Source organism: Mobula birostris, chromosome 27, assembly GCF_030028105.1.
Source record: "Mobula birostris isolate sMobBir1 chromosome 27, sMobBir1.hap1, whole genome shotgun sequence".
NCBI classification, from domain to species: domain Eukaryota; kingdom Metazoa; phylum Chordata; class Chondrichthyes; order Myliobatiformes; family Myliobatidae; genus Mobula; species Mobula birostris.
Genome location: NC_092396.1, coordinates 22600327 through 22623985, shown reverse-complemented (window position 1 = coordinate 22623985; position 23659 = coordinate 22600327). Strand labels below are relative to the sequence as shown.

The following is a 23659-nucleotide window of genomic DNA, read 5'->3' as shown; positions in this document are numbered from 1 at the left end:
GATCATTAATTCCAGGGCAATCCAAGCAACCATTCTAAATGGGAACAATGTTGGAATCTTTAAAAAGCTGTTTTTAATTGATGTCACCTAATTAAACTTCTGAAAAGCATGCTGTTTTAAAAAAATCTGTTAAAGGCATTTAAAAAATAAATACACACTCAGTGGCCACTTTATTATGTACAGGAGTGGAACCCGGTGTGGCCTGTCCACTTCAACGTTTAACATGCTGTATATTCAGAAACGCTCTTCTGCACACCACTGTTATAATGCGCGTTTGTGTTATTGTCACCTTCCTGTCAGTTTAGACCAGTCTGGCCATTCTCCTCTGACACATCATTACAAGCAATTTTCACCCACAGAATGGTGCAACAAAACCACTGGATGGTTTTCACTGCACCATTCTCTGTAAACTCTAGAGACTGTTGTGCATGAAAATCCCAGGAGACCATCAGTTTCTGAGATACTCAAACCACCCAGTCTGGCGCCAACAATCATTCCACAGTCAAAGTCACTTAGATCACATTTCTTTCCCAGTCTGATGTTTGATCTGAACAACAACTGAATCTCTTGACCATGTCTGTATGATTTTACGCACTGAGTTGCTGCCATTTGATTGGCTGATTAGATATTTGCATTAACGAGCAGAAGTACAGGTCTACCTAATAAAGTGGCCACTGAGTGTATATTATCAGAGGCATTGCAACACTCAAGTAATTTTCATCATTCTCTATGGTATAAAGTCGATATTTGCCTTTGTGCTTCCTTTTTTACCTACACTACAATATTATTTTTTATTCACACATTTTAACTGGTGATGCCAACAGTCTAATTCCTTAAATATTTTTCTTGCGGATGCTATGTACCTGTAACAATACAGCAAGTAAGGTTTCATTACACCTGTGCATACGTATCCAGACAATAAACTCCATTTCGATGACGTTGACTTTGAGCACAACTTTACCTGTGAAACAGCAGTTAACATTATAATACAGGCTTGTCTGGCTTATAAATGCCTGACTTGTGGATATCCCTTTGTATGAACAAGCTTCTGTAATAACATTAAATTCAAAAGTCTAACGTACATGTTCATTGCAACAAATGGCAGAACTAGTTTTCTCTCTCCATTCTCTTTTTAGCAGTTGTTCTTTCTTATTATTATTCCGTGCTTTTGCTGCCACTCACTACAGTCCTGTTTAGGAATAGTTAACATATCAAGTAATATTTGTGTACTTTCTAACTTATGGACAAAATTGACCATGGATCTTGGTAAGAACAGAATCCCTTTGTTACCCAGGGATGGCCTGGAAATCGACAGTTTACTGTTCACTTTTTGGACCAGGTTTCAGCAACATCCTTCTCGTCGTTTCGTCCAGAGTTTTACTCTCCAGTCCGCTCACATTGGGGCCTGCTTGTTCCCCCTCAGGAGGGCTTAAGATCTTCACTACCTGAACATATACATTTTACAAAAATAGAAGAGTATATTTTGAGCGATGTTCAAAAATCAGTTTCCTTCCCTGAAAGCCCTGGTAGCGTAGCAGTTAGTGCAATATTATTAAAGTTCAGGGCATTCTAGAGTTCAATTCCAATATCATTCTGTGCAGAGTATCCATCCATCCTCCCTGTAAAATGTGTGGGTTTTCTCTGGTTTCCTTGCACAGTCCAAAGTCAGACCATGTAGATTAATTGGTCATTGTAAATTGTCCTACATTAGGTCAGGGTTAATTGGGTTTGTTGGGAGTTGTTAGGGCAGCATGGCTCGAAGATCTTACTCTGCACTGTATTGCTAAATAAATAATATCCCACTATAACTTAGATTATAGGAGGGCCAATGTTGGCCTTTGCTCTTTATCTCAAATACTTTTGCAAAAAAAGCATTCTTATATAGACCTTTGTCGAGTCCACACCTCAAATCCTTGGAATTCTCCACACAAGCAAGTACTGAAGGCTCGGTCAGCATATGTTCAAGAGAGGTAGTTTGGATATGAAGGAAATCAAGAGCTAAGGGCTTGTCAAGGAAAGTGTTGCCAAGGTAAAATGTTTCTCGTGACTTGTGGGAGAGGTACTAGAGGCCAAATGACCTTAGCTCCTGGATCCATTACCAGATGCTTTCCAGCAAGTCTTCACCAGCTGCCTTTTGCCCCAGTGGATGATCCTTCATCTTACAACTTCCTCACTCTGTTCCCCCAGTGTTAGTTGCATTTTTAAGCTGAGTTCAGATCTTTCTCTTTTATTTCTGCCACTGTTGGAACTGAATCACTGCACTTGGTATCAGTTAATTCACCATTTATACACAAGGTTAATTTTGAACTTAGCTGGTGTTTCAATCAATTTGGAAGTGGCCTGGTCCTGCATTGGATTTCAACTTTTATCTGTACTTTCAACAAAAATGATTTTCTATATCCTCTGAGTTGATCCGATGTCAATATGCTAATTGTCATTTTCTAGGAGTTCAAGCTATTAGTAAAGATTGGACTCCCCCCCCCCCCCCCCAAAGTTGCTCTCCCACCAAGGCATGACACTAATATTTGGATAGGCATCTTTTTCCTGGTTTCAGTCATTTCTACTGGGACAGTTATTTTGCAAGATTGCTCCATGCTTTCATAATTGCAAGAATGTAATAGATTGGATGAAGTTTCACAGGTTACTGTCAGACACCAGAAGTCGTGATACATGTTGGGACCAACAACATAGGCAGGAAGAGGGATGAGGTCCTGAAGTGTGAGTTTCGGGAACTAGGCAGAAGGCTGAAGAACGGGACCTCAAGAGTGGCGTTCTCAGGATTGCTGCCAGTGCTACGTGACAGTGATGGTAAGAATTGGAGGAGATGGCAGTTGAATGCGTGGCTGAGGAGTTGGTGCAGGGAGCAGGGTTTTAAATTTTTGGATCATTGGGATCTCTTTTGGGGAAGGTGGGACTTGTACAGATTGGATGGATTGCACCTGAACTCGACGGGGAGCAATATCCTTGCAGGTAGGTTTGCTAGTATGGTTCAGGAAGGTTTAAACTAATTTGCGAGGGGGTTGGGACCCAGAGCGATAGAGCAGTGAAAGAAGTGCATGGAGTAAAGCCAGATCTAACATATAGAGAGGCTTTGAGGAAAGAGAAGCAGAATAAACAGTGTAAAGACAGTAAGGTAGAAGGGCTGAAATGTGTGTACCTCAATGCACAAAGCATCAGAAACAAAGGTGATGAACTGAGAGCTTGGATACATACATGGAATTATGATGTAGTGGCCATTACAGAGACTTGGCTGGCACCAGGGGAGGAATAGATTCTCAATATTCCTGGATTTCAGTGCTTTAAAAGGGATAGAGAGGGCGGAAAAAGGGGAGGAGGGGTGGCATTACTGGTCAGGGATACTATTACAGCTACAGAAAGAGTGGGTAATATAGCAGGATTCTCTTTTGAGTCAATATGGGTGGAAGTCAGGAACAGGAAGGGAGCAGTTACTCCATTGGGGGTATTCTATAGGCCCCCTGGTAGCAGAGGAGCAGATTGGGAGGCAGATTGGAAAGGTGCAAAGATAACAGGGTTGTTATCATGGGTGACTTTAACTTCCCTAATATTGATTAGCACCTGATTAGTTCCAAGGGTTTAGATGGGGGCAGAGTTCAAGTGTGTCCAGGACGGATTCTTATCACAGTATGTGGACAGGCCGACCAGGGGGAATGCCATAATAGATCTAGTACTAGGTAATGAACTGGGTCAGGTCACAGATCTCTCAGTGGGTGAGCATCTGGGGGACAGTGACCACTGCTCCCTGGCCTTTAGCATTATCATGGAAAAGGATAGAATCAGAGAGGGCAGGAAAATTTTTAATTGGGGAAGGGCAAATTATGAGGCTGTAAGGCTAGTACTTGCGGGTGTGAATTGGGATGATGTTTTCGCAGGGAAATGTACTATGGACATATGGTCGATGTTTGGAGATCTCTTGCGGGATGTAAGGGATAAATTTGTCCCGGTGAGGAAGATAAAGAATGGTAGGGTAAAGGAACCATGGGTGACAAGTGAGGTGGAAAATCTAGTCAGGTGGAAGAAGGCAGCATACATGAGGTTTAGGAAGCAAGGATCAGATGGGTCTACTGAGGAATATAGGGAAGCAAGAAAGGAGCTTAAGAAGGGGCTGAGAAGAGCAAGAAGGGGGCATGAGAAGGCCTTGGCGAATAGGGTAAAGGAAAACCCCAAGGAATTCTTCAATTATGTGAAGAACAAAAGGATGACAGGAGTGAAGGTAGGACCGATTAGAGATAAAGGTGGGAAGGTGTGCCTGGAGGCTGCGGAAGTGAGAGAGGTCCTCAATGAATACTTCTCTTTGGTATTCACCAGTGAGAGGGAACTTGATGGTGAGGACAATATGAGTGCGGTTGATGCTCTGGAGCATGTTGATATTAAGGGAGAGGTGGTGTTGGAGTTGTTAAAATACAGTAGGACAGATAAATCCCCCGGGCCTGAGGGAATATTCCCCAGGCTGCTCCACGAGGCGAGGGAAGAGATTGCTGAGCCTCTGGCTAGGATCTTTATGTCCTCGTTGTCCACAGGAATGGTACCGAAGGATTGGAGGGAGGCGAATGTTGTCCCCTTGTTCAAAAAAAGGTAGTAGGGATAGTCTGGGTAGTTATAGACCAGTGAGCCTTACATTTGGGGTGGGAAAGCTGTTGGAAAAGGTTCTTAGAGATAGGATTTATGGGCATTTAGAGAATCATGGTCTGATCAGGGACAGTCAGCATAGCTTTGTGAAGGGCAGATCGTGTCTAACAAGCCTCATAAGAGTTCTTTGAGGAGGTGACCAGGCATATAGATGAGGGTAGTGCAGTGGATGTGATCTATATAGATTTTAGTAAGGCATTTGACAAGGTTCCACACGGTAAGTTTATTCAGAAAGTTAGAAGGCATGGGATCCAGGGAAGTTTGGCCAGGTGGATTCAGAATTGGCTTGCCTGCAGAAGGCAGAGGGTGGTGGTGGAGGGAGTACATTAAGATTGGGGGATTGTGACTAGTGGTGTCCAACAAGGATCTGTTCTGGGGCCTCTACGTTTTCGTGATTTTTATTAACGACCTGGATGTGGGGGTAGAAGGGTGGGTTGGCAAGTTTGCAGACGATACAACGGTTGGTGGTGGTGTGGATAGTGTAGAGGATTGTCGAAAATTGCAGAGGTACACTTTGGAAGGACAAACTCCAAGGCAGAGTACAAAGTAAATGGCAGGATACTTGGTAGTGTGGAGGAGCAGAGGGATCTGGGGGTACATGTCCATAGATCCCTGAAAGTTGCCTCACAGGTGGATAGGGTGGTTAAGAAAGCTTATGGGGTGTTAGCTTTCATAAGTCGAGGGATAGAGTTTAAGAGTCGCGAAGTAATGATGCAGCTCTATAAAACTCTGTTTCGGCCACACTTGGAGTACTGTGTCCAGTTCTGGTCGCCTCACTATAGGAAGGATGTGGAAGCATTGGAAAGGGTACAGAGGAGATTTACCAGGATGCTGCCTAGTTTAGAGAGTATGCATTATGATCAGAGATTAAGGGAGCTAGGACTTTACTCTTTGGAGAGGAGGAGGATGAGAGGAGACATGATAGAGGTGTACAAGATAATAAAAGGAATAGATAGAGTGGATAGCCAGCGCCTCTTCCCCAGGGCACCACTGCTCAATACAGGAGGACATGGCTTTAAGGTAAGGGGTGGGAAGTTCGAGGGGGATATTAGAGGGAGGTTTTTTACTCAGAGAGTGGTTGGTGCGTGGAATGCACTGCCTGAGTCAGTGGTGGAGGCAGATACACTAGTGAAGTTTAAGAGACTACTAGACAGGTATATGGAGGAATTTAAGTTGGGGGCTTACATGGGAGGCAGGGTTTGAGGGTCGGCACAACATTGTGGGCCGAAGGGCCTGTACTGTGCTGTACTTTTCTATGTTCTATGTATATACTCTACGTTTACAGAGGTGAACAGAATGCAGCAATACTTGTTATCAATGGGCCCAGTCCTATGAGCTTTATATTTGTATCGTGTATTTTGTTAACCCGATAACACCGAATTACTTCTGAAGTTAAAACACAGGAAGTGCAGCAGGCAACTTGTACTCAGCAGGATGCCACATAATATTGATAAAATAATCTTTTTTGGTTATCTTGGTTGGACTGATGAATATTGCCTATTACATCAGAAGGTGCCACTGTGCTTGAATAGCTGATTACATAACAATCAATTCAAACTGCAGCTTCAATAACAAACTCATCAACACAGAGTAAAGAACTACCTTAACCAGTTTTTGTTTTCTTCTAAATATAGAATCCTTTAAAAAGCTTGAAATACTCAGGAGGTCAGGTAGTATCTGTAAAAACAGAAACTATCTATTGTTGCAAGAAAAAGTTTGCGCCCCTGCCCTATATAAAAAAATACACAAAGTCAGGTTATTGACAGAGCCTGTTTTTCCTCATGAAAGATCTGTTAATGTGCACTGCGCCTTGATCAAAACAACTTTCAGAGGACATTAGAAGAAGAATTGTAGAGATGCATGAAGCTGGAAAAGGCTACAAAAGCATTTCTAAAGACCTGAGTGTTCATCAGTGCACAGTAAGAGAAGTTGTGTACAATGGAGGAAATTCAGTATTGCTGCTACTCTCCTTAGGAGTGAGCATCCTGCAAAGATCACACCAACAGCACAGCGTGCAATGCTACAGGAGGTGAAAAAGAACCCAAGGGTGACAGCAAAATACCTTCAGAAAATTCTAGAACTTGTTAAAGTCTCTGTTCATGTGTGCACTATAAAAACACCGAACACGAATGATGTTTGTGGAAGGACACCATGGGGGAAACCACTGCCCTCCAAAAAAAACCATTGCTGCACGTCTCAAGTTTGCAAAAAACCACCTGGATGTTCCACAATATTTCTGGAATAATGTTCCGTGGACAGATGAGACAAAAGGTGAACTTTTCGGTAGAAATGCACACAATGTTTGGAGGAGAACAGATACAGCACACCAACACCAAAACCTCATCCCAACTGTTAAGTGCGGTAGAAGGAGCATCATAGTTTGAGGCTGCTTCGCTGCCTCTGGGACCAGACAGCTTGCATCATTAAGGGAACAATGAATTCAAAATTGTATCACAACATTTTACAGGAGAATTCCATGGTAATGGTCTGTCAGCTGAAGCTTAATGGAGGTTGCAATAAAACAATGATCCAAAACACAAGAGTAAATCAACAACAGAATAGTTTAAAAAGAAGAAAATTTGTGTTTTGGAATGGCCAAGTCAGAGTCCAGACCTTAATCCAATTGAGATGCTGTGGCATGCAAGGTATCCCGGAAATATTGATGAACTGAAACAAATGAATAAGCTCTTCTCGGGCTTCAAGCCTGCTGTGTTCACCAGCATTTTTTATGTGTGTTGCTTGAATTTCCAGCATCTGCAGATTTCCTCGTGAAGCCCTGTACAGGTATTGATTATAACAGATGCTTCGGATGCTTCTAGAAGATGGAAGAGTTTATCATTGAAACGCCCCTTATAATCAATACCTGTACACAGCCTGAAGCCTAAGAAGAGTTTATTCATCATATACATTGGGAAAAGACTAGATCCTCTTTGAACTGAAACAGTTTGTACAGGGAAACAGTCTAAAATTCCTCCTTACCGTTGTGCAATCCTGATCAACAGCTACAGGAAACATTTGGTGGAAGTTATTGCTGCTAAAGGAGGTTCTGCCAGTTAATAAATACAAATGTTCACATACTTTTTCCAGCCTACACTGTGAATGATTAAACAATGTGTTCAATAATGACATGAAAAGTACAATTGTTTGTATGTTGTCAGTTTAGGCAGATTGTGTTTGTCTATTGTGACTTAGATGAAGATCAGACCACATTTAATGAGTAATTAATGCAGAAAACCAGGAAACTGCGAAGGAATCACAAACTTTTTCTTGGAATTGTACATTGCCGGTCTAGGACCTTTGAACATAACAGGGTAAAAGAAAAGTTAATTTCAGGAACAAAGAAGATAGAGGTGGGGTTGAACGTCTCCAAAAGGATATAACTGGATGACCTAATGTGGCAGTTAAGAGATGGTTACAACTAAATTAAGCTTCTGTCCAATGTATTGTTTAACGCTAAGGCTGTGGGACATGCCCAAGACAGATTATACAAAACAAAGTAAAATAAAGAGCTAATATAAATACAGGCCAACATGGCAGGTTCCAAAACAATGGGCCTGGCTAGACAGTCCCATTCGGGAATCTTGGGTGAAAGTAATTTGCGCAAAGCTGTGGGTATCAAAAGACTAGATGCTGTAGAGGGAAGATCTCTTGACAAAATGTGGGATGCCACTGCCTTGAAGAATACCCTGATGTTAGATGTTCAGTCATGGCCCAGAGAGGGGGACAGTATGAGAGCTGACATTTAGCCTCTGCGTGGCAGAAGTCAGTAAAACAGATTACAACAGCACCAAGTTTTATTGTCGGATGATTTCCACAGCACTTGATGGAAAGCCCCATTTGGTAATTACTGGTGGAAACCTCCAGAAAGGTCTCAGTGGCCCTCTGCACTAATTTGGTGTGGAGCCAAGAAATTGTCTTCCAAGGGAAAATTCACCTCATCGGCAGTAGGATCTTCCTTGTATCCTACCTGTGGGAAATTCACCTTTGCACCAACCCGTCCAGATGAAATGTGTTCAGTAACCAGTTCCATATTTAACAGTGACCATCTGTACGATAACAATTTCCTTTTCAACAATAACCAAATTGTTGTTTTTTTTACAAAATAACCTCTCTCAATTTCTCATTCTAACATATTGTAATCTCAATTTATTAAGATGATTTACATGTTTAATCCAATAAAAAAGGATTTATCAAACTGAAATCATTCCATGTTGGAATATAGTGATGATGTTTAAAAAAACAAAGACTGAATCAGTTCCAACTTATAAAAGGAAATACAGGGTTTCCCATTGTAAGATTACCAGGATTACTTCGACGATTAACAGAACATTTAGAATATACGCAACAGACCAGAAACCTCACTACTCTCTTGCCCAAACATGATTCAGTAGTACCACTGCACTTTCATTTTCCTCAGAGTTTAGAGTTCTTAGTGGCAGTTCAGCACCACTGTGAGGGACAGAACAATCCAAGGACATTGGGGTCACTAAGTATTACTTTGATCACTTCACAGATCACATGGACACTTCTCTCTTTGGAAGCCAAGCTTTAAAACTGAGGCACATAACCACATTTTACAGGATGAGCGTGCCAAATCCAAAGCTAGACTTTCACTCAGCTCAACATCAACAAATGACCATATGTAGGCATCGGTTTAAACAGGATGAATCTGCTGGATTTAGGAAACCACAAACTGTCGCCTTAGTGTTTTCAGAGCTGAATTCATAACCAACCCTTCCCACACTCAATGGGACTGAACCCTGTGCAAGATCCATAGGCATCAGTGCACCAGGAGGAAGCTCATTACGGCCTTTTAGAAACAAATCCTTTTGTTTTATTAATACCTATTGCATGGGATGTGCTGAACACATAATAAGGCATTTCTTCCCTCAGTTCTTTGTTCTGGGCAGAAACCTTTGGAGGTCCTCTAGGTTGCAGATCAACAGCTGGCTCAAATCTTTCACCATCAGCAAGGAAGACAGACGGCCAACTGTTTCTCTGCTCTGAAATACAGTGCATGATTTTTTGCTTTTTTCATTTAACTTCATACCAGTTTCACATTAAAATATATTCTCACTACAGACCAATAGATCCCAGTGTTAATTATTAAGGTTGGCAACTTCAGAGGGTGCAGGATTGAAGGAAAAGGGAAGGAATGGTGGGGGGGGGGGGAGAGGAGGAATTTTCACTGTTTTTGGATAGTTCTAAGTTAACATTTTAATTAAACATTGGCTTTGGTCCAATGTAGACAGTGGCCAAGTTGGCATAGAACTGCAGTATATGACAGCATTTTAATCCTCTGAGTTAAGAGTAATATTTTCTATTTCTAGAACAAAACAGTTTGCCTGCAAATAATCCACCACCAGCAAAAAAAAAATGACTTCAAAATTATTCCAAACTGAAAAGGGATAAATTAAGTGTTTAATTTAAACAAATTTAATAGATTAAAATAATCTAACTTTTTTTAAATGTTCATATTTAGAAGCTAATGGAAAGGATTAAATACAGAAGCTGGTAGTCCGACCTTATAAAGTCATCAGTAGGAATTACTAGAGGGATAAACGTGAGTGCGAGACAAAAAGGATCTGGCCAGCAGCCTCACTTTATTCCAGTGGGTTGTGTCAGTCAACATGGCTCTATATGGCATTACATTGATAAGTTAGAATCTGCTTGGAAGAAGTCATCAGTCCTGGTTTACTTACAAAGTCCAATAACTGTTTTATAGTAGGTTTAATTTCTCCTCCTCAGAGTAAAACTCAACTAAACCAAAGATTTCCCAATCTTACCACTAATGCACTGTTGTACAATGTGAATCCCCATGATCGGTGTGAACTTTTACTGGAAAGTTACTGAAAATGCTTATTTCTCGAAATGCATCTGAGGTAGGCAGTCAAAGGAATTCGGTCTTGAGCACGATGATTCTAATTGAAAATTAGGGAGATCAACATCTTGAAAGAAGGAACCCGGGAATAGAACTCACATCAATGCAAAACATCTTCCAGTGGCAGAATTCACCATCCCAATCTCGTCCCAGCCCAGAGTCCACTGCGAATAGCAGCCGTGAGGAGCTGTATGACATGGAACGCTGCTGTAACAGATCAACACACAGCATCACCGTTTTCCTCTCTAACATGCCATGTCCTCAGGTTCCCAGACAAGCAGCTGAAAACGTCTGCACAGTGCAGGCTGAACAGGTCAGGAACTGACTGCCGCTCTGGGTCTGAGCTCCATGCAATGCCGCTAAAGCACCGGGCAGTCAGGGGTGAATAACCTTCGAGACTGGACAGTGTAAACTGATGCAGGTTTTGCGTTGGTGCTCAGCAGTTGAATTCAGGGATTCCTGGTGCAGACCCTGCACTAAACACTCATACTGGTGTACCCTCCGGTGGGTGCTGCATGCCTTGGGATTTCTCTCCGCCCTCGTTCTTCAACCACTCCATCTTCTGCTTGTGTTGGCCAATTGCATCGGTCAACCTGGAATCAATCATTGCTTCAGTCAGGACACCATCCTCAGAGGCATACGCCGCAGCCTGTAAAATAAGACAAGAGCATCTGTCACTAACGATGCACCAAAAATGGGTCCAATAAAATTAACAGAGAAATTTCCCCCTAAAATCTGTCTAGTACCATTTTTGTTTTTCATAGACAGCGCCGCTCAAAGAAATGACAAATTTTAGAAGTGGGTTTACTTAAAGGAAGCCTTTATTTTTAGTCAATTTAAGAATGTATTCATTTCCAAATCTGTTCAATCCATTACATTTCCTTTAATAAAACAAATGAATTAGAAAAGAATTGAGTGAAGGCAGTAAGTGGCTAGGGAGTTACTGGAGTGAAAGCAAAAACCCAGAAGCAGCTGGTTTCAAACAAACAGACCAGAAGGCATCACAGTTAAAAGATCCCAGCCAAAGAGAAAATAAATGCAGAAGTTGGAAACCTAAAATAAAAACAGAAAATGTTGGAAACACTTTAGCAAGTTAGGCAGCACTTAATGCAAAGAAAGACAAGAATTAATGTTTCAGCTTGAAGACTCACTATTAAAACTGGGAAAGAGATTAAATAAAAAAGATAGTTGCAGAAAAAGTTCTGGGTACACAGCACGAAGGAAATATCTGTGCTATAGCGAGACCAGAATTACCATGGGATAAATTGTAGGGATTTTAGTCAAATGGGTTTATGGGGGAGCAGTTTGAATGTGACAGTTCAGACAAAGAAGCTTAATTGAATAATAACAACAACAATAACAAATACTTTATTGATCCCGAGTGGGAAATAAAACAGAACAATAGGACATGCCTAGCGGGCAAGGCTGAGTCCCCACAGTCTTTTGGGAAGAGAACTCTTAAAAAGTTCAGGATCCTTTGGGGAATTTCTTCTCAGCTTGCTCTTTACCTTGTGATTGTGACCCTGACAGGCAGTCCTCAGCCAGGGAAAATTAATGTTTACCCTGTTTCTTAAGTTCTAATGACCTCTGAAGAAACTGGAATACAATTTTGAATATAATCTCGAGTTTACATAGCATCACAGAGCACTTGTAAGACAAGATAACGAAGAATGAATTCACAGTCCCAGACTGTGCATTAGGTTCAACGTAGAGACTGATACTATGGGAAAAGAGGGACACAGGGATCATACAGAAAAATTACATGGAGGTAGATGATCAGCAATAATCCTGATAAATGACAGTGAACACTCAACAGGACAAATGGTCTACTTCTGTTCCTACCTCTTAAGTTTTATAACACTTACATAGTTACATATAGTTTATAAACTATCAGAACTTTGCACACTTCAGTGAGATCACCTCTCATTTTACTGTCACAACCTCAGAGATTTGTCAAATATGAATTCTCAACAGAAATACACCTCAACTTCACCCATTCTTATTATTTTCTAAGTCTCCTGTAATAAATTGCAGGGGTTTTTAATCAAATGGGTCTATTCCTGTAATATTAATGTTAGGCTATCTGGCCTATAGATCCCAATTTTTCTCTTTCTTCTTGAAGTCTGGGGTTACATTTGCTCCTTCCCAGTCTGTGGGAGTGGTTTTAGGATCTCTGTTATCTTCCGACGTGCCATTACCTTCACTGGTGCCTTCTTCAATGACGCAAGCTATCAAGGTTTGGAGATTTAAAACACCCTCTGCCACAGTAGTTTCTCTATTATTAAAGTTTTTTAAAAAAATTAAGGCCAGTGCTTTTGTGCTCTTTATTCATGCTTGACCAACAGTTCTCCAAAATTTTGGGAGTAGGGGGTTCACCTAAAGAGGTGCAGAAAAGCAAACAGATGTCTAGCTTGGGACCCCGAGGTAGTTTCCAGGTGAAAGCAATAGAGTTATGAATATAGTATGAAACTTTAAACTTTAGAAGGGACACAGCATGGCCCAGTATCATTCAGGGCTGAGAGATATACACACACGCACTTCAGTTAGAGCAGAAATGAAAGCTAAGTAGAAGATCAGTTCAATGAAAACAACTCTAAATGCTACAAGATTTATTGCTTTAATTACAACTCCACACAGTGCATCAATACATGCATTTAAAACTGAATGCAGCCATTTCAATTCTGATGAAATACTGAGTTGGATTTCATAGTAATGATGGTCATTTATACAACACTACCTCTAAATTCTCACTGATTTATTCCTCAGAGATCTAGCTCAAACGTCTGTATGCATTCATATCCAACATTTTAAAAACAATAAAAAGAAATCACGTATAGGGAATTATAGTCATTCTTTCTTTTATTTCCCTTCTGCCACAAAAGTATTGACAAAATGGCTCAAATTTTGAAAGAAAAGCAGAGCAGCCCTGAGTGAAGGAGGTCATAGTATCCACGATCAAAACTGCTGTCTTTGTATGTTTCTGGTTCAATTGTTTCCCACTACTGGCAGGGACAAGACAGATGCTCACCAAAAGACTCTTCAGATTTAGTTAAATGACAGGACATTAAGGAGCTGCAGTAATGACTATCAGTGGTATTGATCCTGGTATTGATGCCAGGATAAGATTCACTGGGTTTAGGTACAATGCTTTCAGCATGAATGCTTGTAGACTTGAGCTTGCAATCCAACCAATAAACAGTGTATAGCACATCTATTTAATTTACTTATTTAGAAATCCTTTCGGCCCAATGAGCACACTGCCCCCAACCCACCTATTTAACCCTTCCCTAGCCACAGGAAAATTTGCAATGACTAATGAACCTACTAGCCAGCAAGTCTTTGGACTGGGGGGGAAGAAATCAGAGCACCTGGGGAAACCCACACGTTGATGGGAGTTCACACAAATCCCTTACGGGATTGAACTCTGACCTGTAATAGCATGGTGCTATGCTACTGTAGCACCCATGAACCGCACAGGCTGATTTTTGGAAAGCACCAAACTATGCCCAGCAGAGCTAGCTCTAATAATTCGATAATAAATGGACAAGTAAATGACAAATGCATGTCACTGGTTCTTTTCAACAAGTGACTTGTTTGAAAAATGGCATACAACGCTGCTGAAATGTTGTGCATGCTATATTTAACCACGTAAGGAATATAGACCTGTAGCTGTGCAGGCTTGTAATTCTCATCGTGAAGCAGCAACGACTGTGATCATCTTATGTTGCACATGGGATGTTTTTGATCCACCACATCACTTACTCTCCATTCATTTCCCTCAAATGAAATTAAACATTCTCTTCACTGGAATTAAAACTAATATCTTGGAAGAGCAGGAATGAAAAATGCAATTCAAAAAGCTTCACGTGAGCAATACACTTACTCCAATCTACTTCGAGATAATTAAAATCACCAAGATTGATCACTTCAATAATTACCTTCTAATTTATGACCAACACAGACTTGCCAACAAAGTACTGAACCAAATAAAAAAAATCAGTTTAGAAGGTTTGGAATAGTGAAAAGCAAAATATCACTCAACTGTATCCTTATTTCTTAGCCCAATAAATCTCTCTTAAGATAAACTAATCTTAGCTTGACTGTTCATGACTGAAATGTTATGAGGTGACCCTGACTACAGTTCAGGACTGCCTCTTTAGCCCTTGGGAGTCAAAAGAGATTCCACCTACACTCCTGTGAAGAAAGACAACAACCAGGTAGCCCATTTACAATGGTCAGTTATGCTGGTTCAGAATGCAATCAGCACCATTAGCCAGGCTAACGAATAAACAGGGGTTTCAATGCCGAGTACCAGTTTGCTTCAGTGAAGGCAACCACAAGTGATTCACAGAAGACTATCTGTGCAAGTTCTATCATGGATTACATTGAATTTCTGCCTGTCCATCACAGCAATTAAAAATCTTAATGTAATATGTGAAAAGGAGTTTTGAGTATTCTGCCTTACACCAACGAATTAAGCAGTTATTTATCTCACAAACACTGCCAACAAGCAAAGTGATTATGGCTGTGAACCAATATTTAGTGTTGGTGTTTTATGGATCTCACTAATTAAATGAAAGTACTTTCCTTCGAACATGCTTGCCTTTTAGATTAAAAACACCATAATAAGGTTCTAAAGGATAGGAGTAAAATTAGGCCATTTGGATCATGTCTGCTCCACCATTTGATAATGGCTGATTTATTTTCCCCTCAACCCCATTCTCCTGCCTTCTCCCCATGACATTTCCTTTACTAATCAATCTCCACTTTGGATATACCCAATGAATTGACCTCCTCAGCTTCAAAGACTCAACACCTTCTGGCTGAAGTTCCTCCCCATCTAAAGGGATGTCCTTCTATTCTGAGGCTGTACCCTCTGGCCCTAGACTCTCCCACTACTGGAAACATCATCCGCATGACCACTCTATCCAGGCCTTCCAATACTCAGTAGGTTTCAATGAGATCCCCACCCCATTCTTCTAAGCTCCCGCAAGAACAGGCCCAGAGTTATCAAACACTCCTCATAGGTTAACTGGGGCTGAGGAGTTGGGCTGATTTTGCTCGATCTCTTGCGATGCCCATTCCTCTCCCTGTGGCACCGAGGCTGTGAACTGCTCCACGGTCGTCATCCCTGCGAGTATTGTGGCATTTTTGCCCCGCTAATATGATGAACTGAGATCGAGGCTTGGGCCCACAACAGCTGCCCTGGGGAGCGGATCTAAGGACTCAATCTGGTTTAGAAGGCTGTCGTTTACTCCCATTGTCTGCACGGTGTGTGGGTGTGGGGCATTTCCCCCTTTCTCAGCACAGTGGTTAGGATCTTTGTTTTTTTTAAAAACTGGGTTATCTGGGGTTCTTACTTTGAGTCTGCCTGTAAGCAAACAAATCTCAAGGTGTATAATTTATATATTCTTTGATAATAAATGTATTTTCAATCTTGAATGTTTTACTCCTGGGATCATTCTCATAAACCTTCTCTGGACCCTTTCCGCTGCCAGCATATCTTTCTTTAGATATGGAGTGCAAAACCGTTTACAATACTCCAGAAGTGGTCTGACCAATGCCTTATAAAGCTTCAACATTATATCCTTGCTTTCATATTCTGGAAATGAATGCTATCATTGCATTTGCCTTCCTTACCACCAACTGAACTTGCAAGTTAACCTTTAGGAAATCCTACACTAGGACTCCCAAATCCCTTCGCACCTCCGATTTCTGAAGAGACACATTCAACGGTTTAGGAACAGCTTCTTTCCCTCTGCCATCAGATTTCTGAATGGACAGTGAACCAATCCATGAACATATCTCAATATTTTTGCACTACTTATTTATTTTAATCATTTTAAAAACACATTCATTATTGTAATTTACAGTATTTTTAATGCCACATATCACCAAATTTCATGATATGTGTCAGTAATATTAAACCCAATTCTAATAATGAAATAAAACAAACTATTCCAGTCAGGCGTTGCCTTCAAAGTTCTGCTATCTTCATTCCCCGAGAAGATGATAGCAAAATCTGCCAACAATTTAGAGATCTTCAATCATGCTCATCTGAAGAGCCAATAATTTTGGATTACTTGGGAGAACAGATTGCAGTTTTGACAGAGGTTTCCTGTCTCAGCTCAATATGCTCTGTAATCTGCCCTCCTTCTGTTAAGACTGGTGGGCACTTATTTCAAAATACATTAATGCCAATGCACTGGTATTTTTAGATCCAAGCCATTAATTTTCCATTAACCTATGTCAGCAGTAAATATACATAAAATAGTGTTAATAATAAGGCACAGGTGGGAAGAATTAATCCAAAATGGCACGTGAGCAAGAATCCAGTGCGACATTCAACTAGTTAAGGCAGAGAGTAGTCAGGAACTAACACTGCAGGGAGCAAACGTAACTGTGCATTTTTCAGATTGAACTAAATGAAACTATTGACAGGGGAGAAACAGCCATGTCCTGATGCTGAAAAAAAAATCTGTTATAGAGAGACAGAGAGACTAATTATTAAGCACATGAACTTTATTTACTCTTCTTGATCGCACAATGGCAAACTAAGTATTCTATAAAAATATTCAAGGGTACTTAATGTATTGAGCATTCAAGTAAGACAAGAATTAAGTAAAAGCCATACCTGCCAGGCAACTCCCAGCTTGGAGATCTCTCTACCCGACATCCCCTCAGTAAGCAACGCAATTTCGGAGCATTTCTTGCCATAGTCAAACTGGGCCACTTTCAGGCGCCTGTGAAGTAGAGTCAGAATGTGACTGGGTGCTGTGAATAACAGAATTAGGACATTTGGCCCATCACGTTTGCTCTACCATCTGATCATGGCTGATTTATTATCCCTCTCAACCCCAATTTTCCTGTCTTCTCCCTGTAGCGTTTGACACCCTTACTAATCTAGAACCTGTAAACCTCCACTCTAAATATACCCAATGACTTTGCCTTACTGTCGTCTGTGGCACTGAGTTCCACAGATACACCAGCTTCAGGCTAAAAAAAAATCCTCATCTCTGTTCTAAATGGATGCTTTTTTACTCAGAGGTTGTGCCCTCTGGTCCTAGAATCGCCCACTATAGGAAACATGCTGTCCGTGCTCACTCTATCTAGGCCTTTCAATAGCCAATTGGCCATTTATATGTAGCCAATTTCTTCAAGTTTAACTTTCACCTGACATGTGCATTTTTGCTGTTTAACATTCAGCACTTGCTCATTCAAGCCTGGGGATTAATCTCATAAAATGAGGCAGGGAGCTTTGAGAAATGGCATTCAGCTCTTACATCGGAACAGTTTTATGATAGAGGTATATCCTATGCAGAACAAGTGCCTGAACCTTTCTCGTACCCAGGACGTCCCAAAGGTGGTTCAACAAATTTTTGCACGTTAATAAAATGAATAACTTGTTATTAGGAATGATGGCTAAGGATTATATAGTAGCCATAATACTAAACTGGAGTCAATTATAAAAGATGAAATTACAACACATCTGGATAGCAGTAACAGGATCGGTCCGAGTCAGCATGGATTTACGAAGAGGAAATCGTGCTTGACTAACCTTCTGGAATTTTTTGAGGATGTAACTATGAAAATGGACAAGGGAGAGCCAGTGGATGTAGTGTACCTGGACTTTCAGAAAGCCTTTGATAAAGTCCCACATAGGAGATTAGTGGGCAAAATTAGGGCACATGGTATTGGGGGCAGAGTACTGACATGGATTGAAAATTGGCTGGCTGACAGAAAACAAAGAAAGAGTAGTGATTAATGGGTCCCTTTCGGAATGGCAGGCGGTGACCAGTGGGGTACCGCAGGGTTGGGGTTCAGTGCTGGGACCGCTGCTGTTTACAATATATATTAATGATTTAGATGAGGAAATTAAAGGTAACATTAGCAAATTTGCTGATGACACAAAGCTGGGAGGCAGTGTGAAATATGAGGAGGATGTTATGAGAATGCAGTGTGACTTGGACAGGCTGGGTGAGTAGGCAGATGCAGTTTAGTGTGGATAAATGTGAGGTTACCACTTTGGTGGTAAGAACGGGAAGGCAGATTATTATCTAAATGGAGTCAAATTAGCAAAAGGGGAAGCACAACGAGATCTAGGTGTTCTTGTACATCAGTCACTGAAAGCAAGTACAGCAGGCAGTGAAAAAAGCTAATGGCATGCTGGCCTTCATAACAAGGGGAATTGAGTATAAGAGCAAAGAGGTCCTTCTGCAGCTGTACGGGGCCCTGGTGAGACCTCACCTAGAGTACTGTGCGCAGTTTTGGTCTCCAAATTTGAGGAAGGACATTCTTGCTATTGAGGGAGTGCAGCGTAGGTTCACAAGGTTAATTCCTGGGATGGCGGGACTGTCATGTCAAAAGATTAGAGCAACTGGGCTTGTATACTCTGGAATTTAGAAGGCTGAGAGGGGATCTTATTGAAACATATAAGATTATTAAGAGATTGGACACACTGCAGGCAGGAAGCATGTTCCCACTGATGGGTGAGTCCAGAACCAGAGGCCACAGTTTAAGAATTAGGGGTAGGCCATTTAGAACGGAGTTGAGGAAAAACTTTTTCACCCAGAGAGTGGTGGATATATGGAATGCTCTGCCCCAGAAGGCTGTGGACACCAAGTCTCTGGATGCTTTCAAAAAAGAGATGGATAGAGCTCTTAAAGATAGTGGAACCAAAGGTTATGGGGATAAGGCAGGAACTGGATACTGATTGTGGATGATCAGCCATGATCACAGTGAATGGCGGTGCTGGCTCGAAGGGCTGAATGGCCTACTCCTGTACCTATTGTCTAAACCAAACTCTTCTCGCTGTAGCATCTACCTACCTGAATGGACAGATTTTGTTTGTTTTATCCGAGAGTCAAAACAATTGACAACGCAGTACACTGCACAGATTGTGCTTAAATCACAAAGCAGGTCTTGGCTGGGTTGAGTGGTTTTAAAGACTATGATTGCAGCTTTCATAATGGGGTAGAGTTTCTTTATACCAGCTATAACCATGAAATGCTGGAAGAGCATTTCACACACAGAGATGAACTGATCTTAACTGCCCACTTAAGAAGTCACAAATTATCCACATGCTGATCATTAGGTTTGCTCTTGCTACAAAGCTTATGCCATTCAAAATCCAGCTGCCTACATCGTACCTTACCAAAATCCTTCCAACGGCCACCCATGCCTGCAGCTACACTGGCTACTGATTAAGGAAAACAGTGGATTTTAAAATTCTCATTCTTTTCACCCACATCAGTCTTTATCCCCCACCTACAGTACTGTGCAAACATCTTAGGCACATTTATATAGCTAGGGTGCCTAAGACATCCTTGCTCCCACCAGATTTCCAACTCTCCGCTCCACTTTGACAAATACAGTACTGTGCACCCTAGCTGGATACAGTATATGCACCCAAGATTTTCGCACAGTACTGCACACCATCTCATATCCATCTCCTTTCCTCACTAATTCTAGTTTATACTGACACTCAGTGGCTACTTTGTTAGGTACCTCCTGCACACCACTGTTGTAAAGTGTGATTGTTTGAGACACTGTCACCTTCCTGTCAGCTCAAACCAGTCTGACCATTCTCCTCTGACCTCTCTCATTAACAAGCCATTTTTGCCCACAGAACTGCCACTCCCGAGGTGCTTTCTTGTGTTTCTTGCACCATTCTCTCTAAACTATAGAGACTGTTGTGTGTGGAAAATCTCAGGAGATCAGCAGTTTCTGAGATACTCAAACCACCCCATCTGGCACCAACAAGCATTCCATGGTCAAAGTCACTTAGATCACATTTCTTCCCCATTCTGATGTTCTGAACAACAAAGGAATCTGTTGATCATGTCTGCATGCCTTTATGAATTGAGTTGCTCCCACATGGTTGGCTGATTAGATATTTGCATTAATGAGGTGTACAGGTGTAGCTAATAAAGTAGCCACTGGAAGAATATAGTCCTGAAGGGGTTAAGTGACTAACTCACAGAACTGAGGGCACTTGCTCTATCACTGGCAGACACGTATTTACCCACCAATGCCCAAACTCTGAAATTCCCTTCCTCAATTAAAACCTGCAGTCTCACTCAATCCTTTGACCAACTGGTCAAAGTGTCTGTGTTTTGGTTGGGTATCATTATTTTGTTAGGCACTCCTCCTTTGAAGCACCTGGAGATATTTTTGCTACTTTAAAAGCATTTATAAATTAGAATTGCTATTGTTATAGTCGGCTACTCATAGAACAATTCAAAATTTAGTTATACGGAAGCTCATTCAGGATTCAGGATTTTCAGGATTCAGTCATTTCCTGAATACAAGTGTAAAGGAGAACAAAATAATTGTTACTCAGGATCCGATACAACGCAAAAAAAATTAAGAACATCATAATAATAGTACTAAAATAGCTTATGCACACAGATTGATTTAATGCCCATAAAGTGACACTCGGCACAGGATGTCTGTACGCAAGGTGACCCTGACAGGAAACAATAAAGTACTGGTGGTGGGGGGTGTGAAGGGGTGGGTTAGTGAGTGGGTGGAGGCGTTGATCAGCCTTACTGCTTGAGAGAAGTAACTGTTTTTGTTTTGAGTCTGGTGGTCCTGGCGTGAATGCCACGTAGCCTCCTCCCTGATGGGAGTGGGACAAACAGTCCATGAGCAGGGTGGGGAGGGGGGAGGGGGAGCATCTTTCATGATGTTACTGGCGCTTTGGTGATGGGATTTCAGCTTTCAGTAGGAACGAACAAACAAGTGTATAACGAAAGTTATGAACTTCACCCTGATGCTCGATTCCTTGACACCTTTCAATAGAAAGATCAGATCCTTCACTTTCCTTCACCATAAGTGAACAATTCAGGAGAACAATATAGGGAAAAGGGACATTAAGGAATTACTTGTGTAAATGAAATGATATTTCAATAGTTCTACTCGTAACTTTTATCTGTTCAACAGATTAGCCAGAGGGTGGTGAATCTTTGGAATTTGCTGCCACAGGCAGCTGTGGAGGCCATCTTTATGTATATTTAAGGCAGAGGTTGTTAGATTCTTGATTGGTCAGGGTGTGAAGAGATATTATGGGGGATGGGGAGGAAGGAAGGAGATTGGGGCTGACAGGAAAATTGGATCAGCCATGATGAAATGGTGGAGCAGACTCGATGGACCACATGGCCTAATTCTGCTCCTATATCTATGGTCTTATTACAAAAGACCGGCTCATATTTAGGGCAAGTCAGTCTGGAGCACTAAATCATAGGCCCTCCAGTTTCTGGTAACCACAACACAAATTCAAGTAACACACGTTGAGACCTTATCTCTCAAGGAAGGTAGGCTAAAATGGGGCCGGGAAGCAGGAAGAGAAATCGGAAAAGCAAACATAATAAAAAGAAATAGGAGCATCACAGCAAGTCCTCATTGTGGTCCTCCAAACATAATTTCCTGAGCAAGTTAGGGCACGTACTGTTTTCCTTCTGTGGCAGGTTTCAGGACATATTTGTCAAAGTATAACCGGACCAGCCGCTCCCTCTCCTCCAACCCTGGTAGGCCGAAGTTAACAATTTCATCAATACGATCATTGATCGCCCAGTCAAACTGCTCTGGTTGATTGCTTGCCAACACCAGCATAAACCTGTTAGGAAAAGCAGATGAGATATTAATAGGTACAAAGTCCAGAGGACTAGAATATAAAAACAAGGATGTAATGCTCAGGCTTTAAAGCCATTGGTCAGACAACATTTGGAGTTATGGGCTCCATATCTAAGGAAAGATGTGGTGGCACAAGCGAAGACCCAGAGGAAGCTTACGAGAATGATCCCAGGAATAAAAATGTTAACATATGAGAAGCACGTGATGGTTCTGGGCCTCTGCTCACTGCAGCCCAGAAGAATAACGAGGAATCTCAATGAACCCTGCTGAAGACTGAAAGACCTACAGAGGGAGAGATGTTCCCAATGGAAGGGGAGTCTAGGTAGGACCAGAGGACACAGCCTCAGAATAGAAGAGTGTCCTTCTAGAACACAGATGAGGAAGAATTTTTTTTTAGCCAAATGCTGGTGAATCTAGGGAATTTCTTGCCACAGGTAGCTGTGGAGGCAAAGTCACTGGCTATATTTAGACCGGAAGTTGACAGGCTCGTGATTAGTAAGGGCGTCAAAAGTGACAGGGTGAAAGCAGGAGAACAGGGTTGAGAGGGAAAATAAATCAGCCAGGGCCAAATGGCAGTGCAGAAATGGTCAAATTCTGCACCTATGTCTTACGGTATTAGATATTGTTCAAACAAAAATCCATAAAGGTAGGTTAGTGCACTACTGTGCAATTGATTGCAATGTTTCAAAGCATTTACTGTGCTTTTCACATTTATTTTGAAGCGAAACAATTATCCCTGGTGAGGCTGCAAATTCATCTTTCATCCGACCCTTCTCTATACCAGAGTTACAATAAAATAAACACAACAAAGCAGTCACACAGCAGCACTCATGAGAAAATATACAGAATGAACTTTGTTAATATTTTAAAGAAACACAGAAGATTTACAGACAGGAATTTTGCAAGCAGCGTTAGGACTGGACCAGGAAACTGAAAATGGATGAGATCATTGCCATGGATTTTAGATATGTTGTAGTCCACAATGAACTGAATTTAAGTATTAATCCAGTTCTCAGCATTTTTAGAAACTACATTATCACTGACAGCTTATGAAGTATAATGGGGGTTAGGCAGAATTCACATAACGCCTGTATTAAATGGAGGGAAAAAGTGAAGTTAAGATGGCGCTAAACAGCGACTCCTTTGCTTGTATCTTCAGAAACAGCTCTATTTCTATCTTTGATATCTCTTTTTATCCCCTTTTCAAGGTTCCTTTGAAGACCCTAAACTGGAGTTACACTCTGACTTCAGTTCTTTGCGGGAATGGGACCCGCTCTCAGGGTCTCACAACCGGATGCTTTTTGATATCCCATGAACACGGCCTAGAAAAGTAGCGCACCTTTAGGATTCCGGATTTTCGTGGCTCTGGAGACGGGCTGATTCTAGGCTGGTGCCCCTGACTGAGGTGTTGCAGGAGAACACGGAACATCGGGAGCAGCTGGTTAGCTGCCATGGGTTGCGTGTCCATAGATCTACACCTTTTCGGGGCAGGAAACG

General features: G+C 41.5%; 1 protein-coding gene across 1 annotated transcript in view; it reads right to left on the bottom strand.

The window, feature by feature from the left end:
• Nucleotides 1-8789: 8789 nt before the first annotated feature.
• Nucleotides 8790-23659, bottom strand: part of atad3 (ATPase family AAA domain containing 3) — a 74100-nt gene continuing 59230 nt past the window's right edge. Inside the window, exons 14-16 of the mRNA XM_072245057.1 lie at nt 21978-22145; nt 17163-17271; nt 8790-11177 (exon numbers count right to left, since the gene is read on the bottom strand). Coding sequence (XP_072101158.1) covers nt 11013-11177; nt 17163-17271; nt 21978-22145 — 442 coding nt within the window. The 3' untranslated portion in view covers nt 8790-11012. The remainder of the gene's footprint in view (nt 11178-17162; nt 17272-21977; nt 22146-23659) is intronic.